Source organism: Lissotriton vulgaris, chromosome 3_1, assembly GCF_964263255.1.
Source record: "Lissotriton vulgaris chromosome 3_1, aLisVul1.2, whole genome shotgun sequence".
In the NCBI taxonomy this organism is placed as follows: domain Eukaryota; kingdom Metazoa; phylum Chordata; class Amphibia; order Caudata; family Salamandridae; genus Lissotriton; species Lissotriton vulgaris.
This window is the reverse complement of record NC_141689.1, coordinates 404,268,165-404,293,311: the sequence shown is the minus strand read 5'-3', so window position 1 is coordinate 404,293,311 and position 25,147 is coordinate 404,268,165. Positions and strand designations below refer to the sequence as shown.

Genomic DNA, 25,147 nt, shown 5'->3' with positions numbered 1-25,147 from the left:
AGGTGCGTCACGCTTTACTGTCGGTCTTCACGGCCGGTACCACGGTCCCTGAATCTTCCCCGCTTGAGGACCGTATACTTGATGGTCATCTGCCCGACAGTACAATTTCCTTGATTTATAAAAAGTTAATCAACAATCGGGCAGATCTCCTTGTGCGTCTTAGGAAGGCCTGGACTGGAGACGGGTTGGAATTGGACGACGAGGACTGGCAGTCTGCACTATCCTCCCCGAAAGAGGTCGCCATTCCGGCCCGTCTCCGCCTCGTCCAGCTCAAAATTCTTCACCGTGTGTACGTGACGGGTCCTCGTTTGGTTGCTATGGGTTTTTCTTCAGACGGATTGTGTAGGCGCGGTTGTAGAATGAGTGCCACTTTCCTTCATATCCTTTGGGAGTGCCGTGAGGTCGCTGCGTATTGGCACCGCGTGCATTATGTAATGGAGTATGTCACTGGGGTCACTCTGTTGCCTGAGGCTCGAAGATGTTTGTTGAATGTGTGGGAGCCGAATGACTACAACGTCGCCCAGGCCCGGTGGGCGGCACTTGGGAACATGATCGCCAAACGGGATATTGCGCAGCTTTGGGGTTCCCAACGCCTCCCACTGTGTCGGTATGGAAGGAGAACATGGATTGGTGCATGTTCAGGGAGAAGACGGTATATTTGGTTAGGGGCAAGCCTAGGGCGTGGAGTAAAATTTGGGGCCAGTGGAACGCATACCGAGGGAACATCTGTACGCCCCCCTTCGCAGACATTCCGGACACCTCCCTGTCCCCCTGACCTCTGAGGTTCCTTGATTACTGTATTCCTTACCCGATTGTCCTGACCTCCCCACTGCCTCCCCCCGCTGGTCATCTCTATCGTCCTCCTGATTCTCTATCCTGGTATGGTAGGTCTCCCCCGTCTGAGCTCGACATCTTGTACAATGTTTCTCGCCTTGAGTTTTTTGTTCCTTCGTTCTTTTCTTTGTTCCTTTATAAAACTTAAAAATACCTTGTATCCTGCATACCTCCTATGTTGCCGAACGTGTATCCTGTACCTCTGCTGGACCTATTGGGGTCAACCGCTGCCTTTTGACTCTACGTAATTAATCTACAAACACTAGCGGCCGGTCCCTGTGGTTGTAGGCCCATATCTGTAATGATTTTGTTTTGCGCAATAAAGTTTTTTTAAAAAAAACAAAAAGGCATAACATGGAAGGCCAAAACAGTGTATGATCAGTTGGAAAAATTAGCAAGTGAATTAGGAGTGGAGTTTTCAAAATTTAAATCATTGCAGAAATCATATAGAGTTGATTTTGCAGAAAAAGACATTGAGAACATGAATACTGCTGGGAGGCTATCACAAATAAAAGAATTGATTGTGCTGTTGCGAAAATGGGGAGATGTGAGCAAATGGAGGATTAAGTGGGCAAAGAAGAAAGAAGAAAATAATGATAAATCCACATCAGCTTTCACGATCAGGGAAAAAGAGGCAGTGATAACTGAGACATACCTGTAGGAGGATATGTACATGTTCCTTGGAGTAGACAAGACATATTGTCATTTACAAATGATTTCCCTAGGCTGAGAGAGAAACCAGTAGATTTGGTATCAACAGGTAGACAGATTTGTAAAAGTGTTAAAGGTTTTATGGATCAATTTGGATGGATTGTTTGACATAGTGATGCCAGCAGATTTCTGGACAGAATGTAAAATAGCTGTAGACTGGCCAAGAGAAGAATTTGCTAGAGACAAAGACAAAGTAAAAGGAGCTCCATCGCCAGATGTAATGAGAAAGTATGAACACGTGATAGTATGGCTGAAATATAAGATACCCCCAAAAGAAACAGATTGGGTAAAAATAGACAGGACTACACAAGAGCCAAAAGAATCTGTACATTCACTTTATGAAAGATTGCTGTTAGTCTTTAAACAGTATATTGGTTAGGAGGAACTAAATGAGAAGGATATGAGCCACTTCATATACAGATTTGTTTATGGTTTGAGACCTGGTTTCAGACAAGATTAGACACAGCATGATAGGATGGCAGTCGAGCTCAGTAGACAAAGTATTAAGGCAGGCAAAATATTGCAGTGAAGAAATTGATGCAAAGCAGAAAAAGCTGAAAGAGAAACCTATGTGGGCACAAGTAAAGGTAGCGGAACAACAAGTGGCGCAAATGGAGAGTAAGAATGCAGGGAATCAAGGAAATTTTAAGGGTAAACCTAAGTTAGTAGGAAATATTGATGAATTGAAGAAGTTCCCTTGTTTTAATTGCAGCAAGTTAGGGCATTGGAAAAAAGAGTGTAAATGTCCACCAAGAGTTAATGCGGAAAATACTTCATTGAATTCACAGGTGCAGTTTGAGGTAAATCAACAACAGCAACACCAGCAGATAGCAAATCAGCAAGTCAGGTGCCACAACCGCCACTGCCAAACAGTGTAAACCAGCAGAGATACAGTGCAGAGACAGGATTCAGCGGAGGTGAGCAGGTAAAAAGACCGCAAAGAGTGAATGCGTGTCCTCAGTATTGGTTACAAGAAGAAGGTGGCAGTGAGTCGGATGAAAGTTTATGACGGTGCCTAGGAGAGGGAGAAGAGTATGTGCTTGGAGCCACTCTTGAGGTAGATCAGTCTGGTCCATTAGTGAACGGAAAGGTGAATGATGTGGAAATAACTTTCCTAGTGGACACTGGTGCTACCCGTTCTACTGTTAGATCAGTGGAAGTTCAAAATCTTCCTCTCTCGGGAGAGAGCATCCAAGTTGTAGGTGTAGCTAATAGAACGATACAAACTCCTCTGACAGAACAGGTTGAAATAGAAATTGGAACTTTCAAAGATATGCATCAATTTGTGGTGTGCGATAGTAGTCCTGTTAATCTGTTAGGAAGGGATATTTTGTGCAGAATGAACTGTGCCATATATTGTTCACCGGATGGCATAGAGTAGCAGACCCCAGATGAGGATAGCTTGTATAAAATGACAATGCTCAAGATGGAAGCAGAACAGAGTAAGCTATTTCCTGTTTTTGACCGAGAAAAGATTCCTGTTGAACTGAAAGAGGTAGTGAAAGAAGAAGTATGGGATTTCACTGGAAAGGATATAGGATTGATAAAAGGTGTTGATCCTGTAAGAGTCACAATAAAGGAAGGTGCAAGTTACCCAAATATTCCTCAGTATAAGATGACTGCAGAAGTAATTCAGGGAATAACTCCAGTGATTGACAAAATGATTGAGCAGGGAATATTGAGAGAAATAGAAAGCAGTCCTTGTAATTCACCAATCATGGGATTGAAAAAGCCCAACAGAACATTTAGAATTGTACAGGACCTTAAAAAGGTTAATAAAATTGTTGTCCCATGTTGTCCGATTGTTCCGAATCCAGCAGTAATTCTGTACCAAATTACCCATGATACAGAATGGTATACTGTGATTGACCTGTGCAATGCGTTCTTTACTGTTCTATTGCACCCAGAAAGTCAACAATATTTGCGTTCAGATTCCAGAACCGTATCCTAGCATGGTGTAGAATTCCACAAGGGTACACTGAGAGTCCATCAATTTTTAATCAGCTGCTAAAGAAATCATTAGAACGTTTGAGCATGCCTAAAGAGTCTGTGTTGGTACAATACATTGATGATCTTTTGATTGCATCAAAAACAAAGGGTGCATGTGTAACTGACACTGTAGCATTGCTGAATCATTTGGCAGAAGAGGGACATAAAGTGTCTCCATCAAATTTGCAGTTTTGTCAGAAAGAAGTACAATATTTAGGACACAAGATTGCTAAAGGAATCAGACAAGTCACCATAGAAAGAATCAAAATGATACAAGGAATGCAGCCACCTAAAACTCAAAGACAAGTAAAAATGTTCTTGGGAATGGTAGGTTATTGTAGACAGTGGATTAGTGGATTTTCATTGATTGCAAAACCATTAAAGAGACTGGAAAGAGCAGACATCAGAGACTCCATAGTTTTGACTAAAACAGAAATGGAAGCTTTTGAACAACTGAAAACAAAACTGTGTGAAGCACCAGCTTTAGGAATGCCTGATTATGAAAAAGAGTTTGAACTGTATTGCAGTGAGCGAGAAGGATGTGCATTATCAGTGTTGATTCAGAGACATGGAAAAGAGAAAACCAATTGCGTATTTCTCAGCTGTTTTGGACCCTGTTGCAAAAGCTTTGTCAGGATGTCTGAAAGCAGTAGCAGCTACTAGTGTAAGCTTGGAGCAAAGTGAAGGAATAGTGATGGGATTTCCTGTGAGGGTGTATGTACCTAATTCTGTGGAGATTCTCCTCACTAGAGCCAAAACACAGTACATGACCAATAGCAGAATGACCCGATTTGAAAAAATAATTTTAGGAGCTGAAAATGTGACAATCACCAGATGGGTAACCGTTAATCCTTCCACATTGCTACCTGACACTAGTGAAGCAGAAGTAAAAGGTGAGATTGATCACAAATGTTTGGATGTTCTTGGTTACTGCACAAAACCCAGACTAGATATTAACGATGAACCTTTACCTGAATCAGATTTTGTGATGTTTGTGGATGGATCATGCTTGAGAATGGAGAGTGGTATTTTAAGCACTGCTTATGCCGTTTGTACAGTGGCAGACGTGTTGGAAGCATCTTGTTTGAAAGGAATTCATTCTGCTCAAGTAGCGGAGTTGATTGCTTTGATACGAGCATGCGAATTGGGAAAAGAGGTGAAAATAACCATAGTGACTTATAGTCAATATGGCTACGGAGTTCTTCATGATTATGGACAGCTTTGGTCCCAAAGAGGTTATCTGACTTCTGCAGGAACACCTATCCAGAATGCTGAATTTGTAAAAACATTGATAGATGTGATTCATCAACCTGATAAAATAACTGTAGTGAAATGTTCAGCGCACAAAAAGAGTAAGGATTACATTACCATAGGAAATCATTATGTGGATGCAATTGCAAAGCATTGTGCGAAAAATCAAATTTCAATCAATTGAGAAAAGCCAAAAGAACATGTTCAGAGTCCTTTAATGCTAACTACTGTAGTTGAGACATGACAGGAAATGAAACAGATACAGGAAGAGGCAGAAGCAGAGGAAATAGATTATTGGCTCAAAGCAGGATGCAGACAGAGAGAGGAAGATAAAATTTGGGTTTACAAAGATGAAACACCAGTAATGCCCGATAGCATGATCTCAGACATGGCCCGAATGTACCATGGTCAGGCCCACATTGGAAGAGATGCCATGGTTCGTCTTTTTAGACAAACTTGGTATAACCCCAAATTCAGGATGATTGCTGAAAGTCTGTGCCAAAGGTGTTTGGTATGTCAGCAATTCAATCCAAACAGAAGAACTGTTGTAAGTTTGGGAACCATAGGACGGGAGGGTGGTCCATTTACAAGGGTTCAGATGGATTTTGTGGAGTTGCCCCCATGCAATAGGCTTAGGTATATTCTTGTGATAATCTGGTTGTTCTCCCGATGGGTGGAAGCTTTCCCTACGAGGAGGAATGATGGGATAACTGTTGCCAAACTGCTTTTACGAGAGATAATACCACGTTTTGGTTTCCCAGTATCAATTTAATCAGATCGCGGACCACATTTTCAAAACAAGCTAATGCAATGGATCTGTGAAGCTCTAGACATTCGCCAGAAGCTGCATTGTGCTTACAGACCTGAGGCTTCAGGGGTAGTGGAGCAGTTGAATGGAACCATTACGAACACAATTGCTAAAATGTGTTTGGCAACAGGCCTTAAGTGGCCAGACGCCTTGCCGCTTGTCCTGATGACACTGAGAAGCATTCCTGACAGGAAAACTGGACTAAGTACACATGAAATTTTGATGGGCAGGGTGATGAGGCAGGCCTATGTACCTGTTGATAAGTTATTGACAATTAATGATGACATCATACTGGATTACTGCAAAACCCTGTCTGATGTGGTAACTTCTGTGCTCCACCAGGTGTCAAATTCCAAAGAGAAAAATCCAGCTCATGATCTAGTCCCTGGAGACTGGGTTCGAGTGAAGGTACATCACAGGAGAAATTGTTTGGTACCTCGGTGGCAAAAACCACGCCAGGTGATCTTGGTCAGCACTACTGCTGTCAAGTGTGCTGGATTGAATAGGTGGGTGCATGCAAGCCACACCATCCGTGTGCCAGCACCTGAATACCCGTACGACGGTGAAAGTACAACTGACTCTGATTCTGAAGTTGAACCAGAAAGAACTCCAGAGACGTAAGATCGACAGGAACGTCGACATCTGGAAGTATCAGAAGCCAGTTCTGCATCTGAAGGTGAAGGTGAAAGGGAGATTGTGGAGATACCAGATTCTGATTCAGATCAATCTGAAGATCGAGAATTGGTAAAGACAGACACCAGCAGAGACACAAAAGAAAGTGAAGACAAAGTTGTAGAAGAGAAGAAAGTTGAAAAGAAATCTGAAAACTCTGAAAGCAGGAACGGAAATCCTGAGATTGGGGAAGAAGAAGTAACTCACGATAAGGATGAGATTCCAAGTACCAGTTATGAAGGTGTTCCTAACAGAGTGACAGAAGAGAAAGCTGAACCTGATGAAGACAAAGACATTGTGAAAATCATAATCAATGAAACAGTTGAGGATACTGAAAGTGAAACTGATGACAGTGCAGATGAAACTGCATTAAGAAAAAGCCCAAGGAAAAGAGCTTGGAGAGTGGAGCATAACACAGTAGAGCCAAAGACTAAGAGAGTCTGTAAAGGAGATAATTGGCCTGAAGAAATTGATGGATCGAGATTTAAACTAATGAACAAAGCCAAAGAGCCAGAAGAGCAAGTGAATGAGATCACTAGCCAGAATGAAACACTAGGAAGGAAAATAGAAATTGTCCAAAGGCCAAAAAGAGTAAGACGACCAAACCAGAAGTATAAATCACCCGAGTGGACATCTTGCCACCCATTGTTGAAGTCAATAGCAGTCAAGAAAACCTGTACAACCCAAAGATGATTGGGCAAAGTGAGTAAAGAAGTCAACTTAGAGAAAAGAGATAGGTGCTCAAAGTATATGATAATAAACGAAAATTCTGAAGTCCTGTGAGACCGATATTGTAAATATAGAAGAGGTCAGAGTTGACATAAGGTCGAAGAAAATCTGTTAGAAAAACTTAACCATAGTGTTATTTAGAATAGAATTGACACAAGGTCGAAGAAATCTTGTTAGTAAATTACGTGCTGTGGAATCTAAGAGTGACACTAGGTCGAAGACATTGTATTAGAGAAAATGGCCATAAGTAATCATAAAACAAAATGTTCTATTTTTAGAAAATGGTGTAGATGTTGTTCCATATGTATGGGAATATTGATAATATTATGGATAATATTAGCTACTGTTATTTCTTTTCAAGTTAATTGAACGAAATTAAAGCCAAATGTGAGTTCAAATAAGCCAAGTGAGAAAGTAGAAGTTCATGAAACTCATGTGTATCGACCAGAGATGCATCAGGATAGGTCCATCAGTGACTACACAAAGAATACGTTTTCAAGGTTATTACTTGAGTATATTAAAACTATGAATGTTGATGATTGCTATGTTTGTGTAAAATTGCCAGCGTCAGTGTCAGAAGGGGTGACCTATCACCACCTTCCTCTTACATATGGTGTAACCTGTAGTGCAATTGCACGTTTGTTTTATCAGAGTGGGAAATTGGAATATCATTATTCTAATGTGGATGAAATTTTTGCTAAACTAAAAGTTGATAGTGCATTGAACAAAAAGAAACCTGGAAAAGTAATGGGGGAGTATTAGACGAGTTGACACATGAATACGCTTTTAATAATAATCTGACATGTAAATTAAGAGTTGAAGAGAAGACGTTCTTGAATATGGTTGAGGAAAGAAGGGTTGCTTATAAACAAAGTGAGAAAATAAAACATTCGAAATCTAAATACTGGACATTTAATGATGAAAATCTTGATGATAAAAATGTGAATGTGGCTATAAACATAGATACTCCAATGTTAGGGACATTTTGTATTAGAAGAGACAATGCTATGTATGACAATTATTTTGTGGGTGCAAGTCAATGTAAAGACACCTATAGATTTTTAGGGAGTTGGGGATTTAAAGGAGGAAATGACCCTGTTTTCCCGGGTATATACTTTATTTGTGGGAATAGAGCTTACTATAGGTTACCCGACCATTGGTATGGGACCTGTTATGTGGGCTTGGTCTTTCCTAAAATTTTATATGTAGATAGAGGTACTAATGGAAAGCATGAGATAGGCAAAGTTTTAAGTAGAAAAAGAAGAGAGAGTGTGTTGGAAATAATAGGTGATGTATTTGGAGCACTGATACCAGCAGTGGGAATTTCATTTAACGCAAATAGAATCCGAAAATTGTCCACAATAGTTGATTGTTTGTCAACAGACACTGCAGGAGGTTTCCTGATGGTTGATATTGAAATGGTTGCTATGAGAGCTATCGTAATGCAAAATCGACTTGCCCTTGATATAATTTTAGCAAAAGAGGGAGGAGTCTGTGGAATATTGAAAGTGCAACATTGTTGTACTTAGATTCCAGATAAAAGTCAAAATATTGAGAAGTATATTTTAAATATTACATATTTACATAAATAAATTGAACCACTGGAGGTTGAAGGTGTTCTTGAAAAATTAGGTAGAAGTTTTACAACAGTTAGGCATTGGTTTCAGGAGATAGGTAGTTCAATTATAGGTAAAATACTAATTCCAATAACAATCTTAGTGATAGTAATTTTTCTGATAAGATTATGCTGTATATGCAAAGGCAGAAGAGATTTTAGAAAAGCAATAAACAAGACAATTCAAGAACGAAAAGCAAGGGAAAGAGAAAAGAATGAAATAGAAATGGAAGAAATTAGAGAAAAGATTTTTAAAGAATCAAAGGAGAAAGTTACTAGAGTATAGATTATACTAACAGGAAGAATTCGAAACATGTTCTGCTAAATTTTCCAACATTTTGAGAGATGTTTGGTGATAGGATCACCAGATGAGGGAGTTGATGGAGTGAGGTGACAAAAGCTAAATTTTGTGTACCCTTCATGAAATCAATGTTCCATAACGTTAACTTTTACTAATGGTGTGTTGTGGTAAATTAATCAACCATAGTATAAGTTGCACACATAAACACATGTGGGAATACTAATTTTGCCTGCATGAAGCAATATCATTAATTATTTGTATTGTTATTGTGATGTGAACTAATGTATAGCTTAGATATAAATAAACGTAGCATGTTTGTGCTTATTGTATACGTTTTTGTGCCAGAAAGTCGCCGGATATGTAAGTATAAAACGCATTTATGTGGCTTACCTGCTAGGTAATAACTAATTGGGAAACATTAGTATGGTGGGAGGTAAACAGAAGGGCTTTAGTTCCATATTTAACATGAATTTGTGTTTGTTTCTATGATAGTTCCAAAAGTGGCCTCTGAGGCCTACAAAAACATGGCTGCTCGGGTAAACTGTGAGCAAGTGTTGGACTGCGCATGCGTGCCCAAATCTTGCAAGTGAGAGCAAACTGCCTGTGCTTGGATGGGAGGTTCAAGGCTACCTTGCCCTGGAAGACAGGATAGTTGCCAAAAACATGGACTTTTGAATGTTCTGAACGTGGGAATAAACCCTAAAGTTGCAAGTCAAGGAAGTGACTAGGCCAAAGACTGTCCTAAACAATGCTGCTCTATGAAACTGCTAATTCACTTTGAATATGATGCTGTAATGATGAGGAAATGCTCATATAACCCAAATTTGTCCAATCAGAACCCGAGTTGGTGTTGTTAGATACTTTTAGATAGATTTAGTTAGGAAAATTAGTGTATAAAAACCCCTGATTTTGCTTAGAAGCGTCGCTCCTTACGATTTCCTCTAGAAGTGCTGTCGGATTGCAGATCGAAACCTGGATGTAAGAACTCTTTCATTTATTGCTTGATTTCTTTGCAGGACTAAAGGATAAGATGAGGGTTTAGTTAGGGATGTTAGGAGAGAATGAGTTTGGAATTATCTGTTCTTTGCTAAACTTTACCTAATTCTGAAATAAATGTCTATTTTCTGAGCTTTTAAATAAAAATGATCATTTTGAAATAAAGTTTAAGATTTTTACTGAATAAAGAATTAATTAATGCCTAAATGTCAGACATACTAAAAGTTTGTTTTAAATAAAATTAGGAAAATGGAAGATTAAAATCTGGTCTTGTAGTTTTTCCTACGCCTGATTTTCATTCTAGCTGATCCATTGCCACTATGGTGGTGTGTCTGAATAAAATTGATGTTTGATTAAAACCATGGTAAATCGTTTAGACTATAAGGTGTAAATAATAACTAGTTAAATAAGGTTTAGACACTCCGCTAAATGTTACGGTAGGACTCCTTTGTTCTTTCACCAATCCCTTAAGTCGAGTTAAATGAACAAAGAAAGTGTGCAGTGTTATGGGCCCCACTAGTGAATGAATGCATGTTTTGAGGTTTCAGGGAAATGGCGATGTTGATTTAGAATTTGTTTTTGGAGTCCCGCTGTAGCACCCCGAGAAGATAGCAGCGAGTCCCTGACTCTGCGGGGACAACAGGGTTTATCAGCGGACCTAATGCGGTATACAGCTCCCAGGTGAACTTCTAACTCAAGGATTATCTATATGAAGGAACTCCCTGTAAGCTGCATTTTTCTTCGTTACCCGATGTGAAGCAGCTCTGTCAACAATGTGGCCGCCATTTTGTTTTCTTTGCGCTGAAGAAGTTATCTGCAGGACATCACAGGAAACGCGCATCTGCAGTGTTTATGGCCGTTTTTCAATTCGCTTTGTATTGTTTCAATATTAAAGGCTCCATGCTCTAGCCACTTTCTGCTTGTTAATAAAGACACCAAGGATTGTGTCTATTTGCACTGACTTCATTCTATTTTTGCTTTCTTAGCTAAGAAAGTCATTTTGCCTGCCAACTTAAAACCTCTACTTTTTATGAATGCTTTGAGCTTCTCTATTTCAATATTGGAGCATAAATATGAAACCAATTCCTCCTTATATACTTTATCATTGGGATAACATAATTTACACTTTCTCTAGGAGATGATTCTCATTAATTCCATGGTGGTTTATCTGGTTTGTCGTCTCATGCTATGTATCAATAAAGGACTCTTATTGGACCTCTACAACCTGCAAATACTGTTATCTATCTTACTGATAGCACTTCGCACTACGCGAGATACGAGTAGCGCTACGTGAACTGCACAGTGTGAGCTGTTGTTTTCTGCCGCTCCAGTAGATTTTTACTCGAGAGGCAGCTTTCTTAACGTGGACTGGTAGTTTCTCATCGCGAGCGGTCGCAAGCATACGCGACCACTCGCAATGAGAAACCTGACCTCCCCGCATTGAGAATCTCGCCGGGAGGTTTATTTTCCTCATTTGCGATCGCCAACTTGATATTGCTTATCGCGAACGAGGAAAAAGTCTAGCCGGGATGTCATTTTGCTTCACGTTGACGTTGAGGACCGCGAGCAAGCAAAAAATTACAACTACGCTATACTATGCAATTTTGCCCTGTGCTACGTGCCATTCATGTAGCGCAAAGTAGCACAAACTACATAAACTTTGTGACCGTAGTGTAGTTGGCCGCCCAGGGTTACTCCAATCCCACCACCTTTTTTCAAGCCTTCTTGCCCAAACTCCTGGACTTACCTACTACCACTTTGCTTAATATTCAAAGGGCTCACAGACTTGGTCCAAAAATCTCAGCGAAACCTTGTGGTGTCATTATGCTTTATCTACAATATACTGATCTTCTTCAAGTCCTTTTAGTGTTTAAGACTAAAAAACTTTTTGGGGGGGAAAGCCACTGCCTCTTCTTTTCGCAAGCTGTACCCAAGATCGCGGCAGACTGATGGAAAAAGTTTCTTGATCTGCGTCCTCAATTACGTTCACTCAACGCCAAATATGGCCTCCAACATCTCTGTCTCTTCAAAGTTATGTATAAAGAAAAGACTACAACATTTGAAGACCCCGCAGCGCCACAAAAGTTTCTTACTCTTCACGGAGCTGATACTATGGACACTTGGAAACCTGCTTGAATATTATATATGTTTATTTTTATGCTGATGTTCTTTCTATACTTGTTCTCAAATTGTTTCAGTGTCTATTAGTTCTGTTTATATATTTATAATGCCGTTATAATGTATACTGTTATTTCTTTTTCTTCACTTTTATTTCTTCATAATTTTCTTACATTCATTGCTTTGTTTATATTTCTTTCCATAATTTTTTTTTTCCCTCTCACATGTGTTTTTGCTTCAACTATTTGTTCTCTCCTGATCCTCCTGTAATGTTGACATCTTTGATGTGGTCCTTTCTGGATTTATTGGACCTTCAAAGCTGTGGTTCTCTTCTTCTGGTGTGGTCTACCCCTAGTCATGGTGTTCTGTAGGTATGATGTTCAGTCGTCTCTGTATGCCTGCTCCGACTTTCGAACTTTCTTTTCCTCTCTATCTTTTCTACTTAGCTCTTCCTCCTCCTATGCTCTTTTCTTGAAATTCATTTCCCTATATATTTTTTACACTATATTTATTTATATGTTCTCTTTCACTTTGCAAATAAGTTTTTCCCATCCAGTTATTCTCCTCTATGCTCATGAAGTTAATTTAATTGTTTTCCTTGAAAGCATAATATTTGTTCATACTGTTATCAGTAAATTAGATTTGGGGTACTACCTGGAATATTAAAGGATTAAATAATCCTATTAAAAGGCAACCGGTGCTATCTCACCTTGCTAAATTGATACTGACATTGCCTTACTTCAAGAATCTCACATTACTGATAGTGAAGCCTCCAAGTTAAAAAGATGTTGGGTAGGCCATGTGTTTAATTCCCCAGCCCTAGGTAAGGGTCGTTAAGTTATTGTTAAGTTACTTATAGATAAGATATTCCTATTGTTATATTCAATGTATATGGCCCTACTTCGATTGCTAAACTTTTTTGGTCTAACTTATCAGATAAATTACTTACTTTTGATGATGATTATGTTATACTTGGTGGAGATTGCAACCAAATTCTAGACCCCATCTTAGACCGACACTCTACTGTTAAATTCACATCTTCTAAAATGCTCAATTTGTTTCCTCAATTCGACGTAAAGCATTAGTTGATATTTGGAGACTGTGCCATCCTGACCTTAGAGAGTACAGTTTCTATTCGGCTGCTCATCACTCACAATCCTGCATTGACTACCTTTTCTTAAGTAAGTCCCTGTCCCAACATGCCATTAATTCAGAGATTGGTTCAATCCTAATATCTGATCATGCCCCAGTTTTTGTTGATATTGACTTTGTCCCCTTTTCCCCTCATCCTGGTAGATGGCGTTTTAATAATTCCTTCTTACTCATGCCTAATTTTTGCAAAAGTTCAATTCCTTTGCCTTGGAGTTTTTTGCTATCAACAACACTCCGGAATCTCCTTTTGTGATGGTATGGGATTCCTTGAAAACAGCTGCCAGAGGTTTTATTATGAGTTTTGTATCACAAAAGAAGTCTTTTGAAGCTCAGTCTTCTCAATAACTTAGCAAATTAAATGATTGGAATAATTCTATTACCATTCTAATAATGAGTCTGATCTGAAAAATCTTCTTGACGCTAAAATTACTTTTAACAAAATGTCTACTGATGCAGCTTCCAATTACCTCCTGAAAAGTTGTTCTCACAAATATGGTGGCCAAAACAAGATGGGGAAACTATTGGCTAATTATCTAAAGGTAAGGAAAGATAAAACTAAAATAGAATCCTTATAAGGCCCTGCTGGTACCCCTATTTATAAGGATAAGGCCATCTTAAATGAATTTGTTTATTTTTATAAAACTCTTTATACGCCTGAATCTTCAGCGGATCATTTTGATCTTCTTTCCTATTTTCGGTCTATTCCTTCTCCACCATCTAACCACATTGAGCTGGCAATTCCCTAGCACATAAAACTCAGGCTGTAGCAATACTTCATCGTGGGAAAGCACCTGGACCTGATGGTTTTACCATCAAATTCTATTCTCATTTTGCAATTATTCTTTTACCTAAGCTTTTATGTCTCTTTCAATTCTTTGGGATAACTGGTACTTCCAGTGGTACGTTTCAGGAAGCATTGATCTGCTTAATTCCCAAAGAGGACAAAGATCACTCTTTTTGTAAGAATTACCGGCCTATTTCATTAGTTAACACTGATTACAACATTTTGGCAAAGGTTCTGGCTTCACGTATTGATCCTATTTTACCTCATTGGTCCTGAGCAAGCAGGCTTCGTCAAAGGGCGACTTGCTTCTGATAATTCTTGAGTCTTTTTTAATATTCTAAGCAAAGCTTCTTCCTTGGATCATCCGATTGCGGCAATTTCTCTAGATGCTGAGAAAGCTTCTGACAGGATTGGTTGGGACTTTATGTTTCAAGCTGTAAGGTGGGCCGGTTTCCTCCTAAACTGATAACTTTAATTTTTTTATTATACTCTCACCCCTGTGCTTCCATATTTGCTAATGGCAATACTTCTGAATTTTTCTCACTTCATAGAGAAGTGAGACAAGGTTGCCCTCTGTCTCCTTTAGTATTTGCCATTGCCCTAGAGCCTTTCCTAACTAAAATTAGACTAGATGATTGTATTACAGGTTTCCAATCTGGTTCTCATTAAATTAGGTTGTCAGTTTATGCTGATGATATTTTTCTCTATTGTTCCAATCTTGATGCATCCCTTATTCCCTTTCTTCAACAGGTATCCTCTTTTTCTAAACTCTCGGGTTATCGTTTAAACGTTGATAAATGCGAAATTCTGACTTTCCATTTTCTTTGTCAAAAGGATCTTTTTGATTCAACTGGACTTTCCTGCCTGGCAGCCCATCAAATTAAAATATCTTGGATTATGAATCACACCTTCATTGGCGAACATGCTTAAAGTAAATTTTGATTACATTGTAAAAAAATTAAATGATAATATTAATCACTGGCATCCTCTATTTCTCTCTTGGTGGGGTCGATTAGACTCTATTAAGATGATGCTTTCCCCTCTGGTGCTGTATACTATTTCAATGATTCCTATTCATATCCCTCAATATTACTTCAAAAGAAATGATTACATGTTGATAAAGTTTTTTATGGGAGGGTAAATCTTCGGGTATATCTTTATCTTCTCTGAAAAAGGATAGATCTAGTGACGGCCTTAAGCTCCCTTACTTTAAGATTTATCAATCTGCTTTCTCACTAAAACAAGCTGCTAGATGGATTTCTACGGATCTCCCCTTACATCCTCCTCTTTGGCTACTAACTTTTACTGCCAAAACTACCTCTCTCTGCTTCCCGGTCATCTCTCACTCTCGTAAACTTTTATCTCCTGTGTTACCTTCGTCACCTCCCTCCATAACCAGCCTATTTGGCATAATAAATCTTTACCGATTCGTAACCGTTCTATATATTGGAAAACATGGCATTCTAAAGGCTTATGCTGTATTCCACAACTTATAACTGACAATAAACCCCTTTCTTTTTCTGATCTTCAATCTTAGTTTTCTTTACCATCATCCTTTAGTTCACAATATAATGCTCTCCATCTTTCCCTCATCCATTTCCTCAAACATCTACCTCCTCCTCCTGACTCTCCTGTATCTTCTGAATCTCTTCTCTCAACTCTAGTAGGTTCTCCTTCACCATCTACAATTTACAAATCTTTACTATTCTCCTCAGGAAGGCTAAATAAAAAACTGAGAGGATGTGGTGAAGGACTTTTCTCAAGAATGGCCAATTGCTATTCGGAATCAAATTTGGTTTAAACTCCATAAAACCTCTTGTGCTGGAAATACCACACAAACCCTTTTTTTCATTTATCACAGATTGTTATTCTCTCCTATGTCCTTAGCTTCCTTTTCAACAGACTCATCCTCAGTATGCTGGTCCTGTCCGTGCCCCATTGCAGATTTAAAACATATATTGTTTGAATGTCCCTCAATTCATCAGGTTTGGCAATTAGTTTGTTCAAATGTAAAAATAAAATAAAGGGTCCAAATCCCATTTTCCATTACTAATATATTTCTAGGTACTCTATATCTCGATTGGCCTCAAACACCACTAAGTTTTAAACTTTTGGATTTTTTAATAGCTATTGCCTTTTATTGAATTACTTCCAATTGGAAACAGGCCGATAAGGTCACCTTTAGAGCATGGTGGAATGCTGTTTGTTTTCATCATAGATTAGTTACCCCCATTTCTCTTGCAATTAAAAGAGATCTTCTATGACTCCCCTTAAAAACGTATTTATCTCACTCTGTCTCCTCTTTTGCTGCTCTTAAAAGCATCTCTGCTGAAGTACGGAAACCACCTTAATTTTCTTGTTTTGCCTTTTTATACTTATCTGTTTGCCTGATTCCTCTCAATTATTGAATGTTTATTACAGTATTCCTTTCACTTTTTCATTCACAGATATGCTTCCAATGTTATATTATCTCTATAATTATATATTGCTTTGGGGGCGTGGTTTGGTGTGCGGCAAGATGGCTGCACAATAGTGTAGCTCTGTCGGCCGCCAATTCTATCCTATAAGAGATCCTGCTCTGATGTGGCCATCTGCGTAGTTCTGGAGACCTATGTGTACCCCGACACACTGCGCTAACTCCTGGTGCTGCTGAAACCGCTATCTGGTGCCTATAACGCTCGTGAGACGCCCTCCCGAATAAGCGCTGAGATCCATGATGGCGGCCGCGAGGCTCTAGATGTGACCGCGGTCGAGCTGCAGACTACTGTGAGGTCAGTGCCACGCGACGGTACACCACGGCAGACACCTTGTTCGGAGCCGGCTGAAGGGGGTAAGAGATATATCATCAGCGCGGCCCCTGCTCGATTTGGCATCTGCGGGACAACTCCCTCCAGGCGCAAGTGTGAGACTCTGCCTGCTCCGGGGTCGGAGCACACTACATAAGTGCCCGGCTTCGCGTTGCGGGTCAGGCCTCACTACAACTGGTGACAACAGGCCGCTCCAAGCGGGGTACTTGATTCTGTATCCCCCAGATCCTTAAGTACTTGTGCAGCAGTGCCTAGGAGTGTGGAATGCTGGTGAACTTGACTTTGCTACGCTACGTAGACTTCTGAGGAGGGTAGGAGATATATAGTCTGCAAGGCCCTTCCTGGATTTGGCTGCTGCGGGAGAACACTTCCAAGGTGCAAGTGCGGACACGGCCTGCTCCGAAGGTGGAATACACTACATGAGCGCCGGGCCTCGCGTTGCAGGGCAGGCCTCACTACAACTGGTGGCGACTGGCAGCTCTCAGCGTGGGGCTTGCCTCTGTCTCCTAGATCCTGAAGCACCTGTGGGGTGGTGCCTGGGAGTGGGGAGCGTGGAGCTCTATACCTCCAGCTGGCGAACTTGAATTCTCTACACTGCGGGCACGCCATCCAAGCTGTTTGGTGCATTGAAGGCGCTGCATTGGCTTCCAGGGCGTGAAAGGGTTAAATTTAAGTCCCGCTGCATTGCGCATCCTGAAGAACTTAGTTGTACCCTACAAGGCTAACAGAGCCTTGCGCTCAGATCAGAAACACCTGCTCAGAACTCCTAAAGTAAAAAAAGCACGTACAGGGGGGAGAAGATTCTCAGTAAATATAGCGATTCTTTATAATTCCCCCCATCCTGAGTTTACGTTCGGAAACTTGTCTTCTCCGGTTTTGTAAACTCCTTAAAACGCACCTCTTCCCTAACTAATGCCTTTGATCACGTCTGACTGCCACCTTCATGTTGCTCTTGAATAAGCGCTGGGATGCTCTAGGGTAACTACGCGCTATACAAAACTCGAAATAATTAAATTAGAGGCATCACGGGGAAGGGGGAACATCAAATACTGAATTTCTAGGTTGTGTACAAATTTCTCCCCTATACTGATTCTATTGATTCCAAATTGAGGCCCATTTCCGGGATTGCCCTTTCGCAATATACAGTTTTTTCTCAGAACATACTCCAGTCCAAATCCTTCTTCCAGTTCTCGAGGGTGGGAGGGAGTTCAGCACCCCATTGGGCAATATTTATTTTTGCAATCATATAGCTCAGTGTGGTCCACTGTATCTGTGCATTGTTATGGTCAGTAGGTTCCCATATATTGAGAAGGCACCTTTGCGCTTCCGGCAACAGAGAGATACCAGTAACCTCTTGAATAATATTATGAATCCTTCCCCAATACTTGGTCATGTAGCGGCACTCCCAAAAAATATGTATAGTGACAGTGACATAGACCCATTGTAATATTTTTAACTGTACCAGTCGCAGTCTTGCAGGAATAGCGACCACCTTTGGGGAGGACACAGCTAATTGTCAGTCTTCATCATCTAGTTCTAATCCATCTCGCCTCCATTTAAACCTAAGCTCCTTAAGTAAGTCCGCCCTATTATTGATAAGTTTCTTATAGATCAGGGAGATCGTTTTGTCGGAGAGCTGACCATCTAAGCTTCTGTCCTCAAGAGGCGAGGCCTCCGGTAGCTCGCCGTCCACAGGCAGAGCAGCGGTTAATGAATGTCGGACTTGCAAATAGCGGAAATATTCAGATTCTGAAAGCTCAAACTCTACGTGCATTTCTTTGAATGATTTTATCTGCCCCTTGCCCCACATGTCCTTAATAGTTGAGATCCCTATCAACTCCCATTCATCAAATCCCTTAGTGTTCCACAACTTACCTAATCTTAACGAAGCAAAAAGCGGGGTTGCCAGTGTTAATTTGTCTTTCCATCTCAAAGAACTCATGGCATCATGCTAGATTTTTACTGCGTGTTTCGTTGGTCCCGTGAGACCGAGCTTCACTGGTTTAGAATACAGTGCCCTATTAAAACTGCCCCCCGGGAGGAGACATTTGTCAATAGCATATCTGGGATCTTCACCGGATCCAAATGTTCCATGATTGATAGTAGCCAGCTGGGAGGCCCAGTAATAGAGCTTGATATCTGGGATGGCGGTACCGCCGTCATACCACGGGAGCGTAAGCTTGACTAAGGCAATACGGGGCCTCCCCTCCCATAGCAAACTACGTTGTAGCCCCTCAACCTCACGGATATAACTTGAGGGTACTACGTCCAAAGTATTTTGAAGGGCATAAAGAAAGCACGCCAGAGACATCATCTTGAAGAGGGCTGCCCGACCCAGCAAAGAAATCGGAAGCCTACGCCAATGAGCGGAGTCACTCCTAAGCCTACGCAGCGGGAGAAGAAGATTTTCAACATATCTAGTTGTCGGGTCCAAGGAAATAAAGATACCGAGATATTTAAATCCACTCGTATTAATCTGGATGGGACAATTCCGTGGAGGGATCGGGGTCTCTCCACTAAGGACATACAGCAAAGACTTCCCCCAATTAATGGACAGTCTGGAATGTTTACCGAAAGAAGCTAGGACATTGCATACCACCATGAGGGATTTCCGAGGGGAGGTCAAATAGAGCAGAATATCATCTGCATATAAAGAAATATGATCCTCCCACTCAGGGGACCATCGAATTCCACGGATTGATGTTTCCAAGCGGATCCAAGCTGCCAGGGGTTCCAGAGCTAGGGAGAAAAGGAGAGGAGAGAGATGGCAGCCCTGTTGCGTGCCCCGTCCTAAATGAAAGGGGACCGAAACTCGTCCATTGCCACTACCTGGGTGAGCGGCTCAGTGTATAATAACTGCACCCAACCAATAAATTCAGGTCTGTATCCAAATTTAGCCAGAACCGCCCACAAATAGGACCATTCAACAATTTCAAAGGCCATGGTAGCATCAAGGGAAGCGATAACAGCTGGTTCCTGCAGAGTATGAGCTCTGGCTATCACGCCATGTAATCTTCTTAGATTCAAGGCAGTATTTCTATGGGGGATAAATCCTGATTGGTCTGGGTGAATCAATCCACTAATCACTTTTATTAACCTATTTGAAAGGATCTTGGCCAATATTTTGGGCTCCGCATTTAATAACGAAATAGGTCTATACGAGGTACATTTATTTTTGGGTTATCTTCCTTATGGATTACCACCATCGATGCCACTCTCTGGTCCCTAGGCAGGCTTCTCTTTTCCCAGGCCTCAACAAACATACCTTTAAGGTAATGGGCGAATCTATCTGGCCTGAGTTTATAAATTTCAATTGGGAGTCCATTAGGTACCAGCGCCTTCTACACCATTTCTAAGATCCATAAATCTTTGGAACATCCCCCGGGACGACCAATAGTCTCTGGGATAGGATCTATTCTGGAACCCCAATCGAATTTTGGAGATTTCTTCCTGAGACCAATAATCCAAAAGACCGACACATACCTTAAGGACACTAAAGCAGTACTTGGCCTTCTGAAAGACATACAGTTTGACCCTGTGAAACACATCCTGTTTGGATTGGACATCAAAAGCATCTACAACAGCCTGCCACATCAAGAAACTCTGACTATCATTGAAGAGATTCTTTTTGAAGAGGAGTGGCTTTTCCAAACACCGAGGATCTTTTTAATGGAATGTTGCAAATGGGCCCTCACACACAACTTTTTCAAATTTGAGGAGAAACTATTCCAACAACAACACGGGGAGTATTTTAGCCCCCAGTATTGCATGTTTGTATGTACATCATTTGGAATCACACAAAATCCTCCTTAAAACAAACCCTTTCCATCAATATATTAAATTATGGAAACTATATATTAATGATGTCCTTGTGATTTGGGAAGGAAATGAAAAAGCAGCGAACAACTTCCTAACCTGGCTCAATGAACACAATGAATTTTTAAAGCTCACTAACACAATGAGCAGAAAATAACTAATATTCCTGGACCTGAATACAGTGGCCACTGATGGTACACTCCAAACTAACACTCAAGAGAAACCCAGTGTGAAACACTGTCTTCTATTATATGACAGTTTCCACCCAAGGCATCTAAGGGAGAATTAGCCTCTTGGACAATTCCTAAGGTTAAGAAGGAACTACTCAGAGTTAAAAGACTTCAAAGTACAAGCCAACCACCTGGCTAAAAAACTGGAGGACCGGAAGTACCCAAGAGAATTGTGTCACAAGCCAAAAAACGTGTGCAAAATAATAATAGGGACACCCTTTTAGAACCTCTGCAACAGCGACAACCGAATGAGGAAACAAGACCTATCTGTATCACCACCTGCATACTAAACAGTGGAACTTGAACAATTCCATGCTCTGCCGCAGACGAGGATATGATAGGATACACCTGCCCTCGAGCAATCCCAAGAAAGACTAAACAAAGCTTTATGACATCAATCATGGACTACTACCCCTGTGCCAATTGTAGTGTAAGGCATCTTATGAAAGCAACAAAAACATTTGTTTTTAACAACAATATGTCTTGGCAGTTCAGGAATCTGACAAATTGCAATACCCAAGGTGTGATATACCTAATAACTTGCCCATGTAACCTACATTATGTAGGCATGATGTCAAGGAAGATTAAGACAAGGATTTGCCAACACAGCAGTAATGTGAAATGTGTGCGCACAACTACAAAGATGTCCTCACATTACATAGAATTGAAACACACAGTGCGTGATTACTAGTGGGTGATCTTAGAACAAAAAAAGGGTGCAACTAATTCTGAAAAAAAGCTGCTGGAAAGGGAACAATGTTGGGTGTTTAAGCTAAAGACATAAATCGAGGGCCTCAATGACAACATCCCGGGGGCAGTTTTACTTAATACTACCAGAATATTTCGACATGATAAGCCAAGCCTCTAGCACAGTGATTTCTATATCTTTGAATTTGTATTTATTTTTTTGGTCTTCATCATTACTTAAGAATCCATTTTAATTTTTCAATTTATATCAGAATAAGAAAAAATAAAGCCAAATAATGATTTTGATAATTCTCATACTGTATTCTGTAACGCACTACCCTGATTCTAAAAGTATCAACCTAAATAAAATTGAAGACAGTACCACTACCGAACTAGACCTGCGCCAAATACAACGGCCATTCACACTGAGCAGTCTAGTTTACATATGCACGCAAGCAATGACACAGTGGCTACAGGACCTCATTCGCTACAAATTATCCCGGTCAAACACACATCGGTTAGATGCAGTCCTTGGGGCAAAGTCCACAATAGGCAAAACAGAGAGGGTTCACCTTGATGCGGTAAGTTTCGAACAATCGGGCACACGATGTGCCTACTTCTTAAAGGGAACCACTTTTCCAATGCATTATATTAACAGAATAACGAACAAGACACATCGCTTTCCTTACTGTGCAACACCGGACACATAGCTAGATTATGCACAAAACTGCAAAAATACTATTTCAAAATTCTTTATGTTCCAGTAGTAGGAATAAGGGTGCTGGCTTGTTATCATGTTCACCTATGGGTAATGCAGATGATAAAATAGGGGAAGAAAATTATGTTGATGTTGTTACTAGTGTGTACAATGTGTGTAATTCAGAGTACACTGTTGACAGAGAGAAGTGAGTTGAGGAACATGCCAAGGACATTACCCTGATTAAAAGGAAAGAGTACGGCCGGGTGGTATGGACTCCTCTCAAGTAAATTGCGTAATGAACTATATTCATTAGCGCAAGCAGCTGATGAACTGAGTGCGGTGAACAATATCTTGTACAGGAATGACAAATGTGCACCGCCGGAGAAGGTCAGGCAACTTATCACAAGGGTTAGTCTTCAGGGTCACAGCTCTTAAAAATGCTATGAGAAACATATTGCAGGTGGCCCAATATGGAGTGGATGGTGGTCCACTTTGTAAGAAACTGTGAGGAATGTGTGAATAGTGACAAAAATGTCAGATGTGTCACACCTCTAATGGAACCTGTACAGTAGCCCTAATAACCTCGGCAAAACTGGCTTTTAATATTGCTGGTCCTTTCAAAGGGTTAGCCCTCCACATGCAGTACGCATTGTGGTGATTGATTATTTCACAATGTGGCCCGAAGTAACCTTAGACAGAAGAGGTTTTGAGATCCATGAGAGACATATAATGTAGAGAAGGTTATCCTGAATCTATTGTCACTGATAATAGCTTACAGTTTGTTTCAGGAGACACACATATAAATCCATCCCTAAATGATCCCCTGGCCAATGCTCTGGTGGGAGGGTGTAACCATTATCTTAAGGATACTATTCACATTGTCTTACAAAACAGTATTCCTGTGCAGCAAATATGCGAAAGATACTGGAGTCAACCCTTTCAGGCTGTTGAGGGGAAGGGTTCCTTGGTCTGAGTTGTTCCCATTGTGGCTGCTCAAGAAACAACCCCAAGGCCAACCTCTTGAGGAGCAGTAGTTAGATTTGAGTCAAGTAAGGAAGAGGGTAGAGAGTGAACAGTTGAAGGCCAAGCACAGATATGACACCAGTCACAAGACTTAATTACCCGAGCTAGGGGTGGGAGATATGGTTTGTGTCAGACTGCCAGAAGGGTGGAGATGGGTAGATCCAAGTTTTCTAGGCTGCTCAAAATAGTTCAATTGAACAGAGGGAGTGTAATTACGCAGTATGGCAGGTATGGCAGGTTTTGGCGTGTTGGAAGATGGGCAAGTGTATAGCTGTAAAAGGAAGTTATGAGAGGCGAGAACACTCTTGTCTTGATGATGTGCAGTTGTACCCAGTTCATGACTTGGAATCCTTAGCTGACTCCCATGGGACACAGGGTGACAATGTAGCAAGTAAGAGGGTCCGGTCCCTAAACCCAGGGGAAGCTGTGAAGCAGAAGAAAAGCTCCATCCATTGATTATTAGGCCTGAGGAAGACACCAATGCAGAGAAAATCAAAACCTCTCAAAGAGTCAGGGCCCTCTCATGGAGAATTCCCCAAGAGTAATGTTTCCAGTTGTAAGGGAAGAATGTGTTATATCCATTGTTGTAACTGATTTCTTCCTTTGCCTTTGACCCCTGATTCCCGTTTTCTCTTTGATATCTGTAGTGCACGAGGCAAGCGGGCCCCCCTTTACAAGCACGCACTCAGCAGCAACAAATAATGCAGGAGAGAGCGGGGGGGGGGTCTTAAAGCTCGGGGGCATTTCCCTTTTTATTAATTCGCCCTATCCTCTAAAGTGAGGCCAGGGTGTCCATAGGTGTGAGCAGGTACACCATCTGGCACGTCCTTGTGCCTTACTACAATATCCACATAGTACAGGAGGAGTTGCAATTTAACAGTGTGCCTCTAACATTGTGGTGTTGGCCTTCGTACTGGCTGGGCCGTAAGCCTGAGATCAAGGGGATATACATAAATTACAAGCCACACTATGGTTGAGGTCTCAGGCTTCGCTATGTGACTCGCTACCAGCCACGTCCCCGTTTTATTCATTGGAGTCCCAAAGTCATACGGGGCCCCACCAAAACCTGCACTTTCACAGGTGTCTTTACTTTGGTCACCCCACCAATTTGCTGAGGTGATACATTACAAACATCTCGATCACTTCTGTTATTCAAGGTTTCCTCAGTCCACTGCCCTCTGATTAGAGCAAAATGTGGAATACTGTTCTTGCTAAAACTGCTAAATCAATAAATAAATAAATCATTTCAATCTCATGCAGTCATGCAATTAAAATGACAGCTAATAATACACAGTTTTCTTGGTGTACAACTTAATATTTTGTAATGTAAAATATTGAAATATGCTTTAAAAACGGTGTTATTGCTTTATTTGATTCATTTTGCGTTACTGTCAAGATAAATTAATGTAGCTGATTCAGACTAATTTACACATTTAGATGTTTCCTGTCTTTACGTCAGGGCCAGAAATGCAATCACTCAAGCTAAAGAACCACATACCATAGAGTTCAGTTTACTTTGAAAACTTTTTTTCTCTGCCTTACTGAGCCTCCAGGGTCCAAGTTCTTAAAATGTGTTTGGACTTTACACGGCTCTTTAAACTGTTTACAATGAAACAAACTTCAAGGGAATCTACTTCCTAAATTGGAAATGCTGGTAGCTTAGAAAAATGGTTCAGGCTTGTGGTATGTCCCTGTGTTTAATCCATTTGTCGTTTTCCATGGCTAACTCTCTCCAAGCACGCGCTCCGCTGCGCCACATACCTTGTACGGAGGGCGCGATGGAGTTCACTACGTCAAACGTGGAGCTCACGTTCGAACAGATGCCGGTTGTATAATGAAGACTCCCACACTTGTATGCATAGAGGGGCCCACATGCCTAGGAGAGGAAATAAAAAACAATATCATATCCAGGCGTCTGAAAGAT

General features: G+C 40.8%; 1 protein-coding gene across 1 annotated transcript in view; it reads right to left on the bottom strand.

Annotated features, from left to right (window-relative positions):
• Positions 1-25,147, bottom strand: part of ITGA1 (integrin subunit alpha 1) — an 813,868-nt gene that overhangs the window by 535,385 nt on the left and 253,336 nt on the right. Inside the window, exon 5 of the mRNA XM_086960618.1 lies at positions 24,985-25,099. Within this exon, the coding sequence (XP_086816744.1) occupies positions 24,985-25,099 (115 nt within the window). The remainder of the gene's footprint in view (positions 1-24,984; positions 25,100-25,147) is intronic.